This window comes from Neolamprologus multifasciatus, chromosome 17, assembly GCF_963576455.1.
Source record: "Neolamprologus multifasciatus chromosome 17, fNeoMul1.2, whole genome shotgun sequence".
NCBI lineage: Eukaryota > Metazoa > Chordata > Actinopteri > Cichliformes > Cichlidae > Neolamprologus > Neolamprologus multifasciatus.
This window is the reverse complement of record NC_140455.1, coordinates 14,386,372-14,408,742: the sequence shown is the minus strand read 5'-3', so window position 1 is coordinate 14,408,742 and position 22,371 is coordinate 14,386,372. Positions and strand designations below refer to the sequence as shown.

Sequence of the window (22,371 nt, the reverse complement as noted above, 5' to 3'; positions counted from 1 at the left end):
AGGAAATGTGTTCTGAATTATGACAAAGAAAAATGAGAAGATACAGGCAGCGCAGATTAAGGCATCCAACGGGGCTTCAATCTACAGCAATCGCTTGTACATTGGAAATACATGTGTGTGAGAGAGTGTGTGTGTTGGGTCCTGAGTCGGACTTCAGAGAGCAGAGGGTTTATAAAGTAAAGTGTGATTTATGTGGCGCTGCCGTCCCTCGACAGGCCGAGAAAGACCCTGAAACCCGAGAAGTCCGGCAGCCACAGAGAAACGGGGGTCGGGGGTGGGGGGAAATCAAGTTTTCTTAAAAATATCAGCCATCTGGACGAGCCGGACTTCACCTCCACGCAGAGTGAACTCTGAACTCAACCTCAGTACCACGGCACAAGATAAGCATGTGTGCCATCAACGTTTTTGAGCGGAAACGGTGTTTTATACAGGATCTCCTCCTTATTCTGTTAACGGTCTGCTCTGGAAATTAAGAAACTAACCAGAAAATGAAACAAATATCACTTCTGTTTCTGAATTTTAAATATTTGAGCCGAATTAATGCTCAGGATCCCGCCAGTAGATTCAATCTTTGTAAATGTGAACTATAGAGTTGAAATCGTGCTGTGCCTGTTTCAGCTACACTTTCAAAGAAATCTTTCGACAAGGCTGTTTTACTTTAAAAGGAAAAGAAATTTATTTCAGGGGAGAAAGAAATAAAAATAAACTCATTTAATAAAACAAATAGTCATATACATTTATATATCAAATGAAATTAGTCACCCTAACTTTAAACAAAGACGAATTAAATCTTAAACACATAAATATCGGACCCAAGACTTTATGAGGAGAAGTAGTTATTTATTTACACAGTATGTCTTATGATGATGAGTTCTAAAGAGTCCCTGGTTGCAGGCTGTTCCGAGCGGTTTCTGGGGCTTTGTAATAATGAGAATCAGCGCGGCCGAATTAATCTCACACGGCCACTTGTTCTGTAAACTCTCCGTGTTGTTTTAATCAGGAGCAGATTTGCTTTTTTATGTCGGAACACCACAGACCGTTTACAGTTACAACAGTGCTGCATGTGAGCCGCCTGCAACAATGGAGAGAGCAGCGGAACAAAACCAGTCATAAAATATAAAGAGGGGACACATACATGAAGTACATTTACTCGCAATTACGCGCAATTACTGTTACACCGCGTTTATCTGACAGCTGGAGTTACTTTGCACATTCCAAATGGAGATAAAGTTATTGTATATGCCTGTTTGTGCGCGAACGTCTTTTATCGCCATCAAAGTTTGGAATATTCTATATTTTCATACAAAGCTCGCGTTTTTTTTGCCGTCTGTTCCTCACTAGGCACTTTATGTTGTATAGTTGTGTGTTTTTTTTATTTAAACACATTGCTTATTTAAGCAATATTATCCATTCGTGATCTCATAATAGGAAAATCAGCATTACGACATATAAACGCATAAATGAATAAAATGCGTGAAGTTCAGCCTAGTAGGCCTAAATGTTATGTTTTGAAATGCAATATCAGAAGTACTCGAGCAAATAACACATTTTCCTTATTTTCTGTGAGCTTAAGACGATAACAGGGTCAGATGATTTGCACAGTTCTGGGGTCTATGGTTATTGATCTATCGCCATTCCTACTTAAACCCCGATAGCTGTCTCTGAAAACTGTAATCAGTTTAGAATCTGTGTGAGAGAGCCGCAGCGGTCGGTACGCGAGAAGAAATCCCGGTGCAGCCGCTGCAATCAGGCGGCGTGCAGGGGGTGGGCGTGTGTGCAACATATGGTTCCCTGCACAGGATGTAAAGAGTCAACAAGGAGGCCATTTACTCCCAATTAGGGAAATAAAACAGGACAGGGGCCAAAACGCTACTCCAATCAGCACCAGGGGTCACTGGACAGCGGCGGCGGCGGGCCGGGCCCCTCATCATCATCATCATCCTCAGCCCGGGGCCAAGGCTACACAGAGGGACTGAGCTAATGCACAATGAGCAGACAAAGAAAACACATTACGACCAAGAGGGAGGTTTTGGTTTAAATCTGTATATTTTGACTGGCAAATAGTGGAAGAAGTGCATGGACCCAAAATGACAGAATACAGTATTAATATTATTACTGCGCATTCTAAGTACATATTGCAGAATTCACACAGTGCACGAGTGATTTGATTTGACTAGCTGTAACTGCTATATTTGCATTTAAATTGTTTCTGTGCAAATAAAGAGAAAACATTTGTGGAATGACACTCTTATGAGACTGTCCGTTTTTGTATAAGGTGCAACATTTTCCATGTTTTGATCTTAGTATTCAGATTATCTTTTTTTGGTTGCTTATTTTAAAAACATTTCTACACTGTAAGTGACATAATGCACTGTTTTCTCCAAGTTCAATAACAATCTAATGAACTAAACAAAAGCAGCAAAGTTCAGTTTGTAGATATGACTTTAAATATAAATGGAAAATATCACAAAACCTGAAAAATAAATCCAATACACAACCAAACTAACATCAGCATATAAGTCACTGTATTTTTCTATGCCTATGTATTTACAATGCGTATGCATTGCTAATATTTAGGTCGTGCCATCTGTGAATTCTGAAAATTAATTTAATGGAACCCATCAGCTTGCGGCTCAATTCTAACTATTATAGAAGTATAATTTCTTTTTGACATTAATTTTGGATTCTGAAAGTGGTTGTTTTTAACATTACATATTAAAAAGTTCATCAACCAGAATCTGTCAAATTTGTTCTGTATTTTCTTGTGTGTGGATGGAAACCTTATAGAGTGCAGATGCAGGCTGAAGATTGAAAATTAACAAGTCAAACAAAAAAATATGATAGAATAGTTCAAGGGAAAGAACATGTTTAGACATGCTTCATAAAGACTTTTTCACTTTCCCTCCACCAACTGCAAAACAGTGCACACTCTAATTATCCCTCTACACACTTTCAGTTCTGACATAAAATAGAGAGTAAAGTTTCAGGAGTCTGTGATCAGGTTGCACTCAAAAATCACCAAAACCCGTTTTGTGAAACTTTGCATTAATTTATGACCATTCATGTTTTTGGCTTGTGCACAGCCCTAAGATTTGTGAGATGCACTTTATTGAAGTTAAATCTGAGCCCAGAAGTTGCCTGTCAAACTCAAACAGATGATGTAACACATCATGTAAAAAAGCACACACACACACACACACACACACACACACACACACACACACACACACACACACACACACACACACACACACACAAAACCACTTGAAGCTTGTAATTAACTGTTGGTTGTGATTTTGGGAATAAAGAAAGTCACATTAATGTAGAATAAATACAAAAAAGTGTTGCAACAACAACAATGAAATGGATAGCATACATTTTTTGTATTCATATGGTAATGTTAAACTTGGTTAGGCATGTTTTTTTTTTTAAACAGTCTCATTAAAGCAGTGCTTATGTTACTGGTATGACGTGATCACAACACTTGGGCTTTTCTACATCTTGGAATTCATTTATGACTGAATATCTCTGACTTTGATGGCCTATGTTCCTGTTTTGGGCAGCTCTGTCAGTCTGTCAGCTATGTTAGAATGCACAGACTGATACAATGATATTTATTGGAAACATTAAATATGTGCAAGCTATTGAATGAAGCTGAAATAAGTGGAATACTCATTTTTGTATTTGAACCATGTTATAATTTGTCTCTGAAGTGCTTTAAATGTGTTTGAGGCTTGGTGTTTTTAGATTATGTTCCATTCATATATTAAACCCGTATATTGTAACAGCAAAATAATGTGCTCAAATAAATCATTTGCAAAGTACTTTTGTGCTAACCCTGATACTGATTAACCCTGATACTGATTTCTAAACCATTTCAGCCACGTGCAAAGATTTTTCCTGCTAACATCACTTCTGCAGGATGGCATATTCGTCTCAGAGATGTTTGGACATTTCGATTTGCCACAGACAAACTGTAGCAGCCAGGGCAAACAAGTCACTTTCACATTGGGCTCAGAACAAAGACTAGGGGCCCTGAATGAGAACACTGAGCTTAAGTCATGGGGAGGCCTTTTCCCCCCATTTTTCATTCTTTCTGTTTTTTTTTCTTCTTCTTCTTTTTTTTTCCTTAGCTGGCACCAGAATCGACTTGTAGCCATGAAAAGCGAATCTGGGGGAAAGCTAATGATGAAAAAGTCTACTCTATCCCTGTGCCTTCATTAAATACATGGAAAGAGCGAGTGAGGCACATCTGGATTCAATCGGTGGCCCTTTGATGGCATCAAGTGTTCTTTTCCCAGATCAGGGGCTGGAAGCTACAGGACGTCTATGGCACCTCAGAGCCTAGAGTCAACTCTTGCCATCTGAATACATGACCCCACTGCCATAACTGGGTGGCTGTGGTTCGTGAGGTAGCGCAGGTTATCTACGAATCGGAAGCTAAGCGGTTCAATCCCCACACACACACTCTTTCAGTCTGAAGCTTCCTTGGACAAGAGTTGCAAAGAAACACTTGTATATATAAAAGTGTTTTTAATGCTGAGTTAGTAGAAAAATTAAGCACCATTTCATTTAAAACAACATTAGCTCCTTCCATTTCATCCCTCAACCTCCCTCAGTCAGCTAACCTCTAGCTTGTGTATCAGGCAGGAGTCAATACATAATCAAAGCATTTCATGCTTTTCTAGATTTCACTCCACTATATTTTATCTAGCAAAGAAAGAAAGATAGAAAGATAGAAAGAAAGAAAGAAAGAAAGAAAGAAAGAAAGAAAGAAAGAAAGAAAGAAAGAAAGAAAGAAAGAAAGAAAGAAAGAAAGAAAAAACTGGCAAATGTGCTGGTAATCCCCTACGATTCTAGTACCAGTATAAATGATTCTTACTGCTTTTTTTCATACTCAGCCTGTTTCATCCTTAGCTGATTTGAAACACGGAAATCCCCCCAGATCTCCAGTTTGAGGAAATTCAATAAATTCACATTGTATTTCTTTCTTTTTTGTTTGTGTGTTTGTTTGTGGCCTAGCTATGCTCCTGTTTTTTCTCTGTCTGTCTCTTATTTCATCTCACTTATCTAAAAAAAGGGAGTTTTTTCCTTCTGACCGTTGCCAGGTTCTTCCTCACGGGGGATCATTTAGACTCACACTTTGATACTTGTATGGTCTTTACCTTTTCATATAACACGCCTCGATATGTCTTTTGGTCTGTATCCAGCATTTCTGACTTTAATTTTCAATGCTTTGAAAAGATTACAGCTGATAAACAGAATTTTTGCCTTTTATTACATATCAAAATTTTACTGGCACCAGTGAAACTGAAACTGTTTAAGGCCATTAGTTCAGCATTCAGCTATGGACAGAAAGGGGAATTTGTAAAAGTACCTGAAAATCCTAGTCTGGTGTAATATTTTAATGGTGTGATGAAAGAGGTAAAACTATCATGAAGCTATCAGGGGAAGGCTGTCAGGCTCTGGTTGGCTGGTAAATTAATATATTAGATCCTGGACAATATTTGTGAACAGGATGTCATGTTTATTGAATGGGATCTGCGTTTTTTAAGTGCAGCTCATGTAGATTTTTGCATATTTTGCAATTATAACGTTTTAAAAAATTGTGAAAAAATTCCTTTCAATTTCTTTAAAGGCCTGACAGTTCAGTGCCTATTCAAGTGCCTGTATATAGATAACCATGGATTAGACATGGTGCCCACTAAACACATTTGTAGATGCACTAACAAAGTGTGGGTTGACCCAAAAAAGAAAAAAGAAAAAAAGTTTGTTTTTTCTTTTGTTTTTAGAATGTATTTAGTGGCAGGAACATCGCGTGTAACATACAAATAAACACACTGTCAAGAAATGTAAAACTCGTGCGTTTCTTTTTCGCGATCTAAAAAAAAGAAGAATAAAACATTGTTAAAAATCACGATAAAATACAAACAACTATCACTATTATAAAAATACACTTGATGTTTGTGGGGCCTCTCGCTGGCCTTGGTAATTAGTTTGTAGTTTAAGGAACGGTTTTCAGTTTCAAATCTAAATGTGAAAGAATGGATGGTTGGTGCCATAGTCGCCCTGTAATTTGCTTCTATCATTTCTCCGTTAGGCTGGCAGCTCAGCCAGCACTCATGCGGACAATCCTGTGGATAGACTGACTGGCACTGGTTATGGTTGATTTAACTGGTGGCACACCGCAGGACATTCAGAGTGGGTTTATCAGCACACAAAGATAACAGCGTGCCTCCCTTCACACTCTGCTGCCTCCTGCATCCCCCGTAAGGACTCTCAAGCTGAGGTTTATCTGAGAAAAACGACCAACACCAGGCAGGCTGTCGATGCTGCTGATGTGATGTTTTCAGCTGGAGGGGGAAGAGGGTGGTGGGGTCATGAAAAACGTCAGACACAGCAAAAGCGTTAGCACGCAATTACGGACTTCTTATTAAGAGTGCGGTTGAAAATCGGCCCACTTTCGTAGTGCAGCAAGTCTCTCTTTCCAGCTGTGTGTGTGTGTGTGTGTGTGTGTGTGTGTGTGTGTGTGTGTGTGTGTGTGTGTGTGTGTGTGTGTGTGTGTGTGTGTGTGTGTGAGAGAGAGAGAGAGAGAGAGAGAGACGCTAGCCTGAAGGTGAGGCGGTAACGTCCTGCCTCCGTGCCTCTAGCTGCAGCTGAGCCAGATTTGTGCGCACACAGAACTTTACGCATCTGGTCGTCATCAGCAGCAGCGGCCACTCTTCCTGCTCATATGTGGCTCAAACCGAGGAGGAAGAGAACGTCTTCTTCTTCTTCTTATATGATTTCTTGAAATTGAAACAAAAAAACGCGACTGGACGAACACGGGTCGGTCATTTTCTTCTCTGACTCGTACTGCTGGATGTATTGGCTGTAAAAAGATTTAGTGGGGAAAGCAGGAGCAAGTTCGTTTGAGAACTCCGTTGCTGATTTGGATGTGAACAGATCCACCCTCTGCTCGGAAGTCCCGAGTTTTTATCTGGCTGTGTTTTTCTAGAGGCGCTGCTAGTGCTTTCTGCATGCACGGATCTACTTGGCTCACTTGCGCTTCTCTTTCTTATTACCGCTCTCTTTTTTTCCGCTGGTTCCCACTTGCGTCATGACTTCTAGCTATGCACATGTAATGGACAGGCAAGCTACGATACCAAACCGCCTGGAGAGCCCAATCACGTCTAACCTGGACAACTTGCAAGCCAAAAAGAACTTCTCAGTCAGCCATCTGTTGGATCTGGAAGAGGCCGGGGAAATGGTCGGTACCCAGGCAGACGAGAGCGTCGGGGAGACGGGGAGAAATATGCTGGAATCCCCGGGGCTGACTAGCGGGAGCGACACGACCCAGCAGGAAAGTAAGTGAAATGCTGATGAAAAGATGTTTTAAAAGGATGGGACGAAGCCGAGAAGCTCAAAATAACACGTTTTTTTCCTTATTATTTGAAATAATCCTCAGCGAACTGTTTTAGCCGCTGTTGATATCACAAGTTATCATTCATCATTTCTTGGAAACAAATCAAATCGCAGACAAAAGTAGTTCTCTTGACAGGCTGAAAACTAAACGCGTTTCTTTTCATGACTTGCTGGCGAGTGTCCGCGCGCAGACCACACGAACGGAGCTCTGCGAAAAGCCGCGCGCATGGAAGGAATCTTCTAGTGAGTTCTGGCAATGCATCATCCCTGACGGTCTCCCCCTCAAAATGACCATTAATTTACCATTAACACTCTGATGTCAGTGAAGTATGATGCTGATGGTGGACATGGTCAGTGAAGTCACCTTACAAGTCTAACTTCGGAGTAATAAATCTTTTCCCCACGACTGTTGACCTCAGCAGGGCGCTTTTTTTTGCCCTACATTTAAGAAGAAAACACCAATAATGAATTTTGAAAACAGACTGAGTCATGTAGACGTGCGCAGGTGTGACTTATGCTTTGTGAATATTTGCATAGCCCTATCACAATTTTTTATTAGAAAACATTTTAAACAAGGCCTCATCCCCGCTGGGTGTGCAAAAATGAAGCCGATATCTTTGACACTACAGAGGCGGGATCTAATCCCTGGGCTGCCGTTGGAATTCCACTGTGAGAATCGAGGTTAACATTTCCAACTTTTCTTTTGGTATACGTCACTGCCGAAGCCGACAAGAACCTGGATAAATTCAGCGCAAACAAACAAATACAAATAGATAAATAAATAAAAAATGCCACTGCACGTCCTCTCCACCTCACCGCTGAGAGAGTAAATAAACGCTCCCTTCTTCCTCCCCCTCCTCTTTTTCTGCTCAGAGGGCCATTTGCAGAAGTTGACACAAACGTTATAGCCTTTAATGAGTGTTATTGTTATTTTTAAAGGCTAAAAAATCGTCTGTGAGAAATATGGAGGAGGAAGTGGCCGGGTCACGTCGTTAATCTACGGTTATTTTCAGCCTGTCAAACACTTTCAGAATATCAGAGCCTAGTCATTTGTCATAATTACCGCGCGTGTCCTCGTTCCGACAATTAAAGAATCAAATAACAGCATCTCATCAGCTCTTAATTTGTGGAAACGTGACTCTGACAAACCACAGAAGGAACGAATCGATCGGATTTAGAAAACAAATGTTTTAGAGTGATGAGTAAAAACTGTAGTGCTAGTTTTCCGGCTTTTATTGCATTAAACAAGAAATCAGACTTGAGCAAGTTTAACATTATGATCTGAATTATTACACAAGTACATTATTATTATTATTATTATTATTATAGGCAAAAACTGATTCAAACATTTGAAACATTTTTAGTCCAAGTTTAAAAAAAAACGTATTTAGTAAAAATCCAAATAAAATAACAAAAAATTGCCAACTACACTTTCATTTAAGAATCAGGTCCCCTCTAACGAATTTGTCTTGGCAGCAGGACTAATTGACTTTCACTGATCGCTGCTAATGAGATCAATCTATAGTCCCACGTGTTGACCACACTTGAAGCTGCCAGAAGGATGGTGATGGTGCTGATGATGGTGCTGATGATGGCGATGGCTTTGATTTGCTGTTTTAAACATCACCCTGGAGGGTTAATTAAAAGCTGTGCGACACCAAACCCGCTGCACGATCTATTAAATTAAAGTCTTTTCGGGAAGCTGAGTTTTTTAAAAAGATATTTGTGCCTGCGTTCTCAATAAACCTCTACGTGACGGCATTTGGATCCATGAAGGTTTCCAAATATTTTATTCCACGAAGAAAACTCGCGTGGAATTGTAGTTTTCAAATACGCTTTTTTTTTATTTAGATTTTTTTTAAATTTACAATTGTATACAAGTACTGTTAAAAATACCTGCGTGGATTCCGTTTTGTGTGGACTGTCCTCTGTCCTGTCATATTTTTTTTATTTAAAATCTAGAAATGAAGTCCGATAGAATACTGTAAATAAATACTTTTTATACAGGCCTACAAATCTTTTGATTTTATTTTTTTATTGCTGAATCGCCCTAAAAGTGTCATTTAGCAGTCAAAATGTTTAATTTAAATTATATAATAACATTTAATTCCTATATGTTTAACTGAAAGTTTAGACGCACTTTTAGGTTCTGACAGATCTTATTTGCTGTCCATTTTTCTCCTGTTGTAAAGTCGGCGGGAAGGGCGTCACAATTCGCTCCTTAACTCCCAGCCTGGAGACGCGCAAACGCTGGTTTCTGGTGAGAAAGCTGTATGCGGTCGTTGGTTTGCCATGTGTGGCCTTTACAACTCCAGTTGACTGCAATTTGTTCTTTTCAATTTAATAAACAGAGTTTCAGCCCAAAACTGTGGACCGTGGTGTCTGCAGAGCTGCTGTAATCACTTCTAAGAAACTGGTGCTGTAGCCATGTTAAATATTTTTGAAAAAAGAAAGAGAGAAAGAAAGAAAGAAAACAGGCACACACATTTTCATGTAAATTAACGAGGTTATTTGTTTTTGTCTGTGGTACTGCAACATGGTCATTGTTCTTTGTGAAATTAAAATGTAAAAAAGCAAAAAACAGGCCTGGAGAAGTCATGAAAGTACTTATACTTGCACAAACTACTCTCATTGTGGATTCAGTCCTTCCTTCCCAGATTTACGTTTTATTTTCAATAGAAATGAAATGAAGATGCCATTAGTAAAATCTATTGGCTTAAACCTCATGGTGGCAGGATGCCCACAAAAGGTCACAATGCCAGTCTGATTAACTGGATTATGAAGAAGAAGAGCAAAGGATGGGGGTAGTTGTAGTTTTAGGTTTAAGGTATTTTTAAGGCATTTAGCGCATAAAATAAAGGCAAAAATATGAATACAGTAGCTACTGCCTTTTATTACTTTCAAGCACTTAAGGAATAAAATATCACTTCATGGATTTGTTTTAGTTAAGCAATTTAATGAAGCATCTTTGCACTCTCCTCCTCAGTATATGGGTTGGCCTCAAATGTGAAGTAGAACCGATTTAAAGGGCTCAAAGAAACCAAAATGAACATTGTCACTCCAGCCCTTCAGCACCCCACCCCACCTACGCACACACACATCTATTTGTGACTCAAACTGTCTTACAGCCTGCAGTAGCAATTGTGTTTAAACGCTGTGTACTGCAACCATAAAAATCATAATTATTTGTACTTATAACTGTTCATGGTTTCAGCTTCTGAGTCTCGATCCAGAAATAAAGGTGAAGATTCAGTCAAACAAAACAAATGAGACATTTGGTTGCAGCAGTAAAACAAATAATCGGGTCAACAGCAGCACACGATCAAAATCTGAAGCAAATAAAGTGAAAAATATGGACATAAAAAAATCATAAATTCACACAAGAATACAATTTTTTTTTATTTACAACTAATTATTTTTCTGTCTTTGCTTTTTTTCCTCTTGCTATTTTTAATGTATAGGCCTGTAAAAATCCTTTGTATGGAGCAGCAGAAGAAAACACTTTGTGGTCAGCTTGACTGAAATAAATTCATTAAGAGTTACAGACAGACATCACTTTTTAAGGGCTCCATTTTCGATTCCAGAAGGTAAACAAGTTTACATTTGGTTTTCTTTTTGCCAATCGACTAATTAACTGATAGCAAATCTTAGAAGAAATGTTGACAGCTAAACAAACAGGTTACCCGACGATCGAGTAATGTTTGACACACTGCCAGGAGTGTGTGCAAAAAATGAATGAATACAACAACAATATCCCGTGTTTGGCTGAAAGTTCATATTTCTACTAACAAACATGCTCCAGAAATCTTTTTTTAAAAAGTGCATAAAACTGTAAATGAGCATGAAAGTTGAAGTAGTTTGCATAGACTTAAATAAAGATTCAAAGGACTAAAACTTTTTCTTCAACAGCAGCCAGCTCCATCAGGTAACACATTACCCGACGGATGAATGTTGTGAATAACTCTTAATTTTTAATGTATTCCACAAAATTTCCAGAGCATGTGACTGAAAGCTCAGAGAAAAACTGGTCTGTAAAAAGTACTGCAATAAAAGTTCTACTTAATGATTTTTACATAAAAAAAAATACACACAGATGTTTCCAGAAACACGGCCAATAGTTGCCATTCTTGTTCATTAGATAAAGTTTATGGATTTCGTGTAACCCCAAAATAAAGAATAACACATTTAAAAATAATTACTGTCCCAACAAAACGAATGTGCTGAATACAAAATCCCAATCAGAGTCACAAAATCTGTAGCAGCAAAAACACAAATGATTCTTTTTGTCTCAGTTGATTGAAATCTCTCAAAATGTTATTACTGCTAAGTAGCATGAAACACTTGAGTGTATTGAGCAACGTCCTACCTTTGCATATGTGTGTGCACATAACTACAGACTGTGTGTATGTGTGGATGTAATTAGGAACACTTCAGATCACAGCCTTATTTTTCTGTGTGAAAGTGTTAGTTTGTGGTCCTGTTGTGCAGCCACAATTCACCAACACTGATTTCACCCAGCAGGAACTATAAGACTGAGCACATGGAGCTCTTCCATAATGAATTACACATTCACTTTTGCCAAAGTGATTCTGTTACTTTTGTTTTTGGCTTGTGTGCTAGTTAGTTAGGTGAAGAGCCAAGTGATGTGTTTCTGCAGATCCAGAAATTATTTAACAGCTTTTTAAAAGAAATTGTACTTTCTATGAGGGTAAATATTCATATATAATATATAGTTTTATATATAAATATTGTTTGTTTACAAGAAAATAATGATAAGGATAAACCACAAAAGGTACTGTTAATAAGTCAAGTCTTCCTCTAGTAAAATGTAGAGCTATGATACGTTGTGTCATTCTTTGCGTATTAAACTTAATAAATGACCTTCTGCTCTAACTGAGCAGAAACAAACCTCAACTTGTTGACCTCAATCATCAGTCTTTAAGTGGTAGTGTATCTATCCGGTCAGTATCGATCAATCAGTTTTATTAATTTTAATTTGTGACTCAAACTGTCTTACAGTCTGCAGTAGCGGTTGTGTGTCAATGCAGACAATGCTTCCTGCTGTAATTATATAACAATATAACCGTTACAATAACACTTATAGTTAATTGCAATTATAACTGTAATTATATAGTCGTTTGATTTTTTGGGTAATGCTTGAGCAGAACGAAGCTGTTCCTCTGATTCATAAAGTTCCTTCCTCCTCTTTGTGCAGATGAACAGATGAACACAGAGGAGAAGAAGAAGAGAAAGCAGCGCAGGAACAGGACCACCTTCAACAGCAGCCAGCTCCAAGCTCTGGAGAGAGTGTTTGAGAGGACACACTACCCCGATGCTTTCGTCAGAGAAGATCTGGCTCGCCGGGTCAACCTCACTGAGGCTAGAGTGCAGGTATGAAAAAGGTATTGCCACAGGAAGGTGGCTTCAATGCTACGTGGCAAAAAAGAAAAAAAGATGTTTTCCTGAGATTATAAACTTTCAGTAATAATTCCACATTCTGATACTTTTATTTCGACAAATACTGATTCCTTGACATTTGATTCTCCTGTTATTTGAACATTTGATTGAACTGTTAGCTAGATTCTAACGTAGGTAAACAGAGAAACAACAAATGCACTTATAAGACTTGAAATTAGTGTTGTACCAGAATGAGTCAGATATAAAATAAATAACTTTCTGTTAATATACAGATATAAACTTATATGATACAAATCTTAAAATAGAATATATTAAATGAATATTTGACTAAGCTGAAAAGTTTTAATAGGAAACTGCAGTACACGCGGTCACACAAACAGCACGACTCCTCACAGCGCCAAATCATCTGTTAGCTTTTAACTTAGTGTATTTAGTTATTAATCCTTCCTAATGGGCAAAAGTCATTAACAGCTTTAGATTTTGTGTTGAACTAAACTGATAAGAGCTGACAAATATCTCTTATCATGCCAGAGTGATCTTTTAGATAATTACTGATACTGTAAAGTCTGTTAGCAGTTTGCAAAAACTCCCCAGTGAACCGACCGTGATTAGAAAAGTGGATGTAATGATGTTTAATTTCCTCAGTTGTTTACAAAATGTGTAAAACACACAAGTGCTGCAACAAAAGGGCTGCTAAATACGATGCTGTCAGTGGGAGAATGAACTACTGACTTTGATATGAACGCCGCAAAAACAGATACAAACTGTGATGTATAGTGTTCTGAAATGGGAATGGAATGGAAATTAATGTTTCCAATTGTTAGTAAAAGTTTTGAATTCATGAAGGATTGCGTGCACCGAACATCTGATATTCTGCATTTCTGCTTCCCACAGACCTTAAACATGCATGTTGAATATGATAAGATGGTTCTCATTTGGGCATAGGTGTGAAAGTGAGAGCGGGTGGTTGACTGTCTACGATGGACTGAAGATGGGCAAGGCGTATCCTATCGCTCACATTATGTCTCCTTCCTCTATGTCCCTTAGGTGGAAAAGTAGTAAAGAAAATGGATGTATAAAAAAAAACATAATTATAAATGTTTTTATTAATTACAAAACATGTAAATGTCATTGAGTTTATAGCTGTCACACAGGCGATCAACTTTCAGGTAATTAGCAGCACGTTCAGCAGCCCCAGTTCAGACAGACTCTGAGATGACCTTTATGTAAATGCAAACGTCACACTCAGCTCATTCTTTGTCCTCACAGCTTTATGACCAGTGTTTGTTGGTTTTCTCTTGGTTGTACTGGATAATCTGCCACTCTTCACTTATAAACAAGAAAACATTTTTTCCTAAATGCACTCAGGTTTGCCCTAGAAACACGTGACTTATGACTAATAATTAAACACGTGCATTTCTTGCAGGTATTGATATATACAGTGTCTATAAACAAATCAGTGCTATCTTTATACAAAACTATGAAAGTATTTATTCTGTGGCCACAGTGAGAGGGAAAGAGGAAATAGTGATCTGGGAGTGAGACAAGCAGCACATCTGTGATTAATGTGTAGCAGAGAGCAATGCAGAAATGCTTTGATAAAAGACTTTGGGTAATTCCTGAGGCAGTGCGTCAGCAAGCCCCTCTGAGTGCATACAACTTATAATAAGGAACTCAGTTTCAGAGTAAGGAAAAACATCAGCATCCTCCACCTCAGTCATCATCTACTTAATGAGATGGTTGTGCTGGTGGGGGGTGGAATTGATAAGGACGGAAAGAGGTGAACTATAGATGAAGCATGGACACACGAGCGAGAGCGTGTGGACGCATGGTCATTTAAGACATTAGACTAGATATTTGGATTGGAGACAAGAGTTTAGGTGGTCTTTATGGATCTCCTTTATGGGTAAAGATTTTACTACAATTTAATAGACATGAAGCATTTGTTTTATACTGTGTTTGTCTTTTAATTGACATTAATTGCTGTTTGTGTACAGAATGTAGAAAATGAGCTTTCTTGTGTTTAAAATGTGTTGAAGAGTGAGACACAACTATTAAAAAAAACCATAATGATAGATCGATATTTAAAAATATCTGAAAATATCTGTTACACTGACCAATCATAACTTCAAGGGATTTCTATAGATCTTCAGACAAAATCAAAACGTTGATTATCCCTGTAAATAATAGTCGAATGTAATATGGTCCATGGAGTGCATGTATGAAGCACTTGTTAGGCCATTCAAAAAGCAAAGTTACTGATTTGCCATTATATCCTGATCTGGGTATGAGAACACATGTCTGAGGATGACTTTCTTTATTTTAGAGCTTTTACCAACAGCTCAGAATTTTCCCTCACAAGTGAAACTGTGAGTGTGAAACACCATATAAAACCTCTTTTTCTTACTGATGTCATACGACTTAATTCAGTGCTGACTGAGAAATTTTAGCATATTTGACTGCAAACTGTTGTAGGATACCACAAAAAAAACAAAAAAACATCTTACTTCGGACACACTGAGCACGAGAAACATTTAGGGCTTCTATTTCACTGCATGGTTAGAGATAAAATGCGGTTTGTTGAGCAGGCCACAAAGTTGGCAATTACATGGAGAATTATGAAATTCTATGAATGTGCCCAGACTATGTAGATAGAGGTTTCTGACACATTACCAGCTTTCAAGGTCAAAACTTAAAGTATATTAAAAAAACTTCTTTGCTTAATTGACCAACATTTTGGTCAATACAAAAAAAAAAAGACCAATGAGTCTGGAAAGACTCACCATAGTTCCTCATACTTCACAGTGCTGTGCCTGAGCTATAAATATTAATAGTCTGGAAAAAACTGAAATTTTAGCATTTTGGGCATCACCATGTTGTTTTATTGGAGTCAGAGTTTACTTTATATGTGGATGAGAAAGTGGGGCTAAAAGTATATTAGGGAAGGCTTTCTTTAAAGCCTGATATCTAATCAGTGTCAGAAATATTTAAGCAGGACCACTGGCATACTGGGTGGTAGGTGTGTATTTAGCTAATGAAATCATAATAACCTGTTGAATAAATCTATTAACTATGGTTGAAAGTTTGTTGAGAGAAGTTGAAGCTTTTTCAATGAGATTCTCTTTGGAAGCAGGACCTCCAAAGAGACTCTTTCAGTTGTATTCAATTGAGTTTAGCTTTATTTATATAACACCAAATCTCAAAACCAATGCAAAGGAAGAATTCTCTTCTCATTGGTTCTTTAACGGGAAGAGACTGCAGTATGTTTGGATTAAAGGAGCAGTGCTTTCATAGTCATGAAGATTAAAAAGCGATGACTAAAAGACAAATGATGTGCTCTGTCCTTTGACTTTCCAGGTGTGGTTTCAGAACAGGAGAGCTAAGTTCCGCAGGAACGAGAGAGCTATGCTGGCCAGCAAAAATGCCTCGCTCCTCAAATCTTACTCAGGAGATGTGACAGCAGTGGAGCAGCCAATTGTGCCTCGCCCTGCACCCCGCCCCAATGACTACCTATCTTGGGGGAGTGCTGCGCCCTACAGGTATAGTCCCCTCGAACATCACCTAATAACCTTGTAGCCACATTCTGTGCACAAAGCCTACTTTGAATACAAATGGAATTCATTTTCTCAGTTTAGAGAAGGACTTCCATTTATTAGCAATTTCCCAAGAAATTTTTCCTTTTTCCCAGAAAAAGGGAAGAAAGAAAGGTGGAAAAAGTATAAAAAGCCAGAAGAAATAACCACTAACACGAGCAGTAACATCACCGTAACAGTTCTCTCTCTCTCTCTCTCTCTCTCTCTCTCTCTCTCTCTCTCTCTCTCACACACACACACACACACACACACACACACACACACACACACACACACACACAGATGCTGCGTTCTGTTATTGTTTAATTTCCTCCTCTCCTACCTGCACATACTTTTCATTGTTCCGCTAAAAGTTTTCATCTCCTGTGATCCTGAACTCAAACGGACTTATACCTCAGACAGTTTACACACACACACACACACACACACACACACACACACACACACACACACACACACACACACACACACACACACACACACACACACACACACACACACACAGTCCATTCAAACTATATTTCTACACCAACAGCGATGCCTTGTGCATTTCGAATAGTAAAACAATGTTATTTTTCTTTTTGTCTAATTGTCCGTGCAGACAAACCAAGGCTCACTGCTGCAGCATATTCTGTGTATCCAAAGCCGCATGCATCTAATGCCTCCATGCAACAGAGCTTTAATACAAAACAGTTAAACATCCCATGTCCTCTTGTGCAGCCTTAAACAAAATGATGCACATCTGCACCAAGTTTCAATGAATTCAGTCTGATTGCTTTTGGGTAAGCTTGCTGACAGACAAAACAACAAACAGTTAGATAAATAAACAGCAAATAAAACAGCTCTCCGCTTTTCAAATGTGATATGTTCCTCTATTACAATGAACATGCACACTTTATTATGACCAAATCACACATACACGAGGTCTGTGTGATTAATCACTAAAATGAATTTCTAATTAAAAGGACTGAATCACCCAGTGCATTTGTTTGAAATTTGAGCTTTAGGTTATTACAAATCCTTAGCAAATGTGAACCAATGTGGAACAATCTAGAGATAAAGGAAAAGTTTAGTCTTTAATAGTAAAAGCAGACAAATGAGTTTAATCTTCTTTTTAAAGGATTTGTTAAAAAATAAAAATAAAGTAATGGCAGATTAAAAATATATACATGTATTAAAAAAAAATCACCATTAACCCAAATTTAATCTTCATAAACACATAAATATTTAGCTGCATTTTACTTCCAAATTTACTTCTTGAAAGTCATTTTCTTTTTATATAAAAAAAAGGTCTCTTCAGCTTAAACTATTAGAAGTCTATACATCCCTAAATGCCTGGCCTGTCCATTTATTTCTCGTTGATGAAAAATCAGGCAGAAAATGTTTCCACTTCATTTCTATAGCACTGAATATGAAATAATATCGCACAATAATCTAAAGCCAGATTGTGTTGGCAGTGCCGTGCAGACTGTCTCTGAACGATTACACTGTAAACCCAAATGTTCAAATTCATTAGTGTAAACCTTCTTTAAAAAAAAAACAAACGTTTTTTGAAATAACAAATTGTATATTCAAAAAATATTATACTCAAACATTTTTATATATTGTTCTAGGTATGTGTAGACTAATGTTTTGTAAGTGTCTTACTGACACCTCTCAAAAGTGGAAGATTTTGCAAGAAATGAATGTAGTGAATGTAAAGCGTTTAATTTGTGATGGTATAAACTGGTTTAAAACTAGATGTTCCTGACTAAAGTAAAGGACTCTAGACTGCTTTTGTAGAGAAGAAAAACTTAAACCAGAGACTATGACAATAAAGAAATCTCAAGTGAAAATATTTGAGTTATATATATACTTAAAAATACTTAAGTAGCCAAGTACTACATCTTGCATGTAATGAAAATATTTAAATGATGAAAAAAATGTTATTCACAATGACAACTTGATCTATTTGTTTTCAGGAGAAACGACTGGCAAGCATGTATGCCTAAAATAGGTACATGTAGTCTTTCCATTTTAATAACTGTAGTGAAAGTTGAGTGAATGTGACCTTTAAATGCTGTAATACTGAGTTAAAGATCAACCTCTGTTCCTACATTTTCATTCTGCCTTTTAAACTCTCTAAATCTTTGCCTTCTACCCTTCATATGCAACTATAATCTGTTGCACACATCTAACTTTAAGCTAATTGTGGTGAATCAAAACACCATTTTCCTCTCCCTGTCTCTCATCTAACCCCTCTGTCAGCACTTGAGGGCTGGGGATAGATCCTGTGACCCTCCTGAAGAGGTGATAATGTGAAAACAAACCATATTAAATCCACTGCTGACCCCCCTGACCCCTCTGTGCTACACTACACGAGATAATGAACATCGCACAGAATGACAGCGCTCTCCTGGGCAACATTTTTGTGACTCTGGTTACATTGGTCATGATTTACAGTAATTCTCAGTTCTGAAACTGAGTATAAAATGTCAAACCCTACAGCTGCAGCCAGAGAAATCTTTGTAGCAATAATGCTTTGTAGTGCCAAGAGTTCACTGTGCATTATCCCTGAGCTGGTATCCAATGGTGGCAGCGTGAGTGCCACAGAAAATATTGCCCACAGAGAGTCTCTTTCTCTTTCTCTCATATATATATATATATATATATATATATATATATATATATATATATATATATATATATATATATATATACAGTGTTGGGAAGGTTACTTTTAAAATGTATTCCATTACAGAATACAGAATACATGCCCCAAAATGTATTCTGTAACGTATTCCGTTACGTTACTCAATGAGAGTAACGTATTCTGAATACTTTGGATTACTTAATATATTATCATGCTGTTTACAACTACATGAATGTACTATTGCTGTGATTTATTACTGTTACTGAAGGTCCGCCACTCCGAACCGTAGTAAAGGGACCTCTGGCTAATACGGTGGGTTCTGTGTCGGGCTTATAGCCGAAAACTAGCTTTACTTTGTTATCTGGGTCAACTTTGCTTGCGAGAGACAGAGAGAGGCATTGAAAGGCTGCTCCAACGGAACTTATTGTTTTTGGAGGAAAACAAGAACACGGTGTACAGTCGAGTCTTAATAGCTTACTTACAACTGGGCTGTCAGGCACTCTTCTTGGCTGCAGTGGTTATTATTATATTTACATGCTTCCAGCTCCCGTTTTTGCTCGATGACAGCTCATACTTTTCCTTCTTCTCCCTCCCTCGCTCACAGACACATAACGTGTATGGCACGTCTCCCTGCAGCACGGACTACACTGCCTATGATGCTACATTCTTTAGAGCTATACCGGTAGCATTCTGCCTATTAGCTTAGCACAACAACAACAAAAAGGCCTCTCTCACCCAGGAAACAGGCAGAGAGAGAGCGTCACCCTGTAACCATGGCAACCGTAACGCTGCCACCTTGAACAACAGAACGTAGCTGTCAAACAAAACCCAAACAGGCCTGACCCGCGACAATATGAAACAGGGAAGTACCGCAGTGTAATCCATTTATTTCAACAAAGTAACTGTATTCTAAATACCACCTTTTTAAACGGTAACTGTAACGGAATACAGTTACTCATATTTTGTATTTTAAATACGTAACGGCGGTACATGTATTCCATTACTCCCCAACACTGTATATATATGGGTCATTATCTTTCTGCTTATCTTTCTGCTTATCTTTCTGATTTCTGCTCATTAGGTTTCACATACTGCTATTTACAGACAATATAACCACTAGCTTGGTGCCTAGAAAACAAACATGCAAAAACACCGGTCATGTTCCTGTAGGAATTTTAGCTTTCAGAGTAGTTGATGTCACATTTAGTTTAAAAGGTTTTGTTTTTTTTGTTTCTTTACATATTTACATAGCTGCAGGTGATACTGTAATCCACAGATGATGTAACTTTTCACCTATTCTGCCTCCTTCCTCTCTCAGTGCCATGGCTACCTACCCACCCACCTGCTCCAACACCAATACATCCCAGGGAATGAACATGGCCAACAGCATTGCCAATCTGCGGCTCAAAGCCAAGGAGTACAGCTTGAACCAGGTGCCCACAGTCAACTGAAACAATGAGAGGCTAGGGGATCCCAGGGGAAGGGAAGGAGCCTTCTCTACTACAACACCCCCCCAGAGAAGGACATTGTCTCTGGGATGAACATTATTCCACATACTCTGGATCAAGAAGTATTCTTTTCTTTCTGGAGCAGCCATGATGGTATACTACTATCAATGTACCAATGTGCAAAAGTGCAAAACCGTGTGATGGCAGGATTTTCCCCCAAGCCAAGTTTTCTTTTTCTCCTCAGCATCACTGAATTCTTGTTCACACAAAAAGACATCTAGACTGGATGCTGTAGCCAAATATCTGCACAGTTTTGCATTTGTGATTGTGACTTAAATGGAGGGTTAGTTCCAGTCAGAGAACTTGCTTAAATGGAGACTCATATGGACTACATGGAATCCCACTTTTTCTATGGTGTTGGATAAAATTACACACCATAATTGGGATCATCTACTTTCTTTCTTTTTATGTCTTCAACAAAATGACAATGACTTCCTCTGACATTTATACAATTTAATTTTTTTTCACATTTCTTTCCATTTTATACCACTGACAAACAAACATTTTCAACACATTTTGAATTTCATGTAATAGTCCAATATAAAGGAGAGGCTAATGTATTTCTGAATCCAAAATCAGTAGATAATTTCATATGATATCCTTTATTTGTAACAGAATAAAAACTTGTATATGAATAAACATGCGTTTCAAGCAATAAAATTGCCGTTTCAACACATATCAGAAGGGAGAAAACAGTTGTTTTCCAATATTTTCCAGGTTTCCAACACTTTCTTTAAACAGTCCCTGACTGAGTCTTTACGCTTGCAGATTATTATAACAAAAATATACTGCCTATGATCAGTCAGCCTTGAATTATGCTTCAAGAATTATAAGGAATAAGTGTGTTTATAGATCAGACCATTTGGAAAGCAAACTGATCACGGACCTCATGCACACCCCATAAAAAGAGAGATTTACAACCAGAGAACAGATGCTCCTTCAGAGAAACCCCAAGGTCCTCCTGCTTTGTGTGGGGGATAGGCTTGGGGGAGGGGTGTTTTCCTGATTACCACAACCTGAAATTTCCATCTTAAAAATAGGATATTTATGAGCGGCGAAATCTTGTCCTTGCTATGGAGGCCCTCGGGTCTTGTTTAACTGTATGACTCTTAAACAAGGTGTTTCTTCTCCCTGCCCCTCATAACCTTCACTGTCAACAAACATAAGTTGATACTGGTCTTTGAATGGTGTTCCCAGACTGTAAAAGCCAGGTTGAATGAAACCGTAGCTGATGAGGAAGTGTTTTAATTTGGTGGACTTAAAAAAAAAAAAAATCGGCATGCGTGCCATCGTATGAAAACACGGCTCAAGAAATTGTCATTTGCATAAGTTTACACTTTGCCTAAACCTTTACGTTAGTGGTGTCAGCAACATTACATATGTATTGAACGGTGTTTGCAACATCTCCTTCATTCTTATTGTTATGCACGAATCTGTACAAAACTCAGTGGTATGTAGGCCTTAAACTGTTTATAAGAATGAAAATCTTCATTTACACACAGTAATTTGGGTAGTTTTTCATAATTCAAGTATCTTCAATGCAAGCCGACACTGTCAAACGGTTACAGAGCAGAGCAAATGTTAGTCATAAGGAGAGAAACGGTTCACTGATGAGATTTTAGGGTTTTTCCTGACTTGTATGTCACTTTTAAGGAGGGGTTTTTCTTTTTCCTTTTCACCCATTTCATTTCTTGCTCTGGGTTGTTTTCCTGATCACTGATCTCTGACTTTGGGATGTCCAGTGTCAGAGCCCTGTCACCCTCTCCCCTGCCAGGCGCCCAGGCTCACCTTTCACAGCCAGGGCCTGGCTGCCCCG

The 22,371-nt window shown here is 38.2% G+C and overlaps 1 protein-coding gene across 2 annotated transcripts; it reads left to right on the top strand.

Moving 5' to 3' along the window:
• Positions 1-6,457: 6,457 nt before the first annotated feature.
• prrx1b (paired related homeobox 1b) lies at positions 6,458-21,248 on the top strand. Of its 2 annotated transcripts, XM_085138518.1 has the most exons (5): positions 6,458-7,346; positions 12,620-12,795; positions 16,180-16,361; positions 18,377-18,411; positions 20,366-21,248. In XM_085138518.1, exons 1-5 carry the CDS (start codon positions 7,100-7,102, stop codon positions 20,419-20,421), a joined length of 696 nt encoding a protein of 231 aa, XP_084994644.1. In that variant the 5' UTR covers positions 6,458-7,099; the 3' UTR covers positions 20,422-21,248. The 2 variants fall into 2 exon arrangements, with proteins under 2 accessions (XP_084994644.1, XP_084994643.1); XM_085138517.1 differs by lacking the exon at positions 18,377-18,411 and having other exon boundaries at positions 6,464-7,346.
• The last annotated feature ends 1,123 nt before the right edge of the window (positions 21,249-22,371 follow it).

What these genes read in the sequence shown, in the direction of transcription:
- prrx1b (XM_085138517.1), top strand. Translation starts at nt 7,100, where the DNA reads ATGACTTCTAGCTATGCACATGTAATGGACAGGCAAGCTACGATACCA. An exon ending in CGACACGACCCAGCAGGAAA is followed by an intron (nt 7,347 to 12,619) that starts GTAAGTGAAATG and finishes CTCTTTGTGCAG; the next exon opens with ATGAACAGATGAACACAGAG. An exon ending in TCACTGAGGCTAGAGTGCAG is followed by an intron (nt 12,796 to 16,179) that starts GTATGAAAAAGG and finishes TTGACTTTCCAG; the next exon opens with GTGTGGTTTCAGAACAGGAG.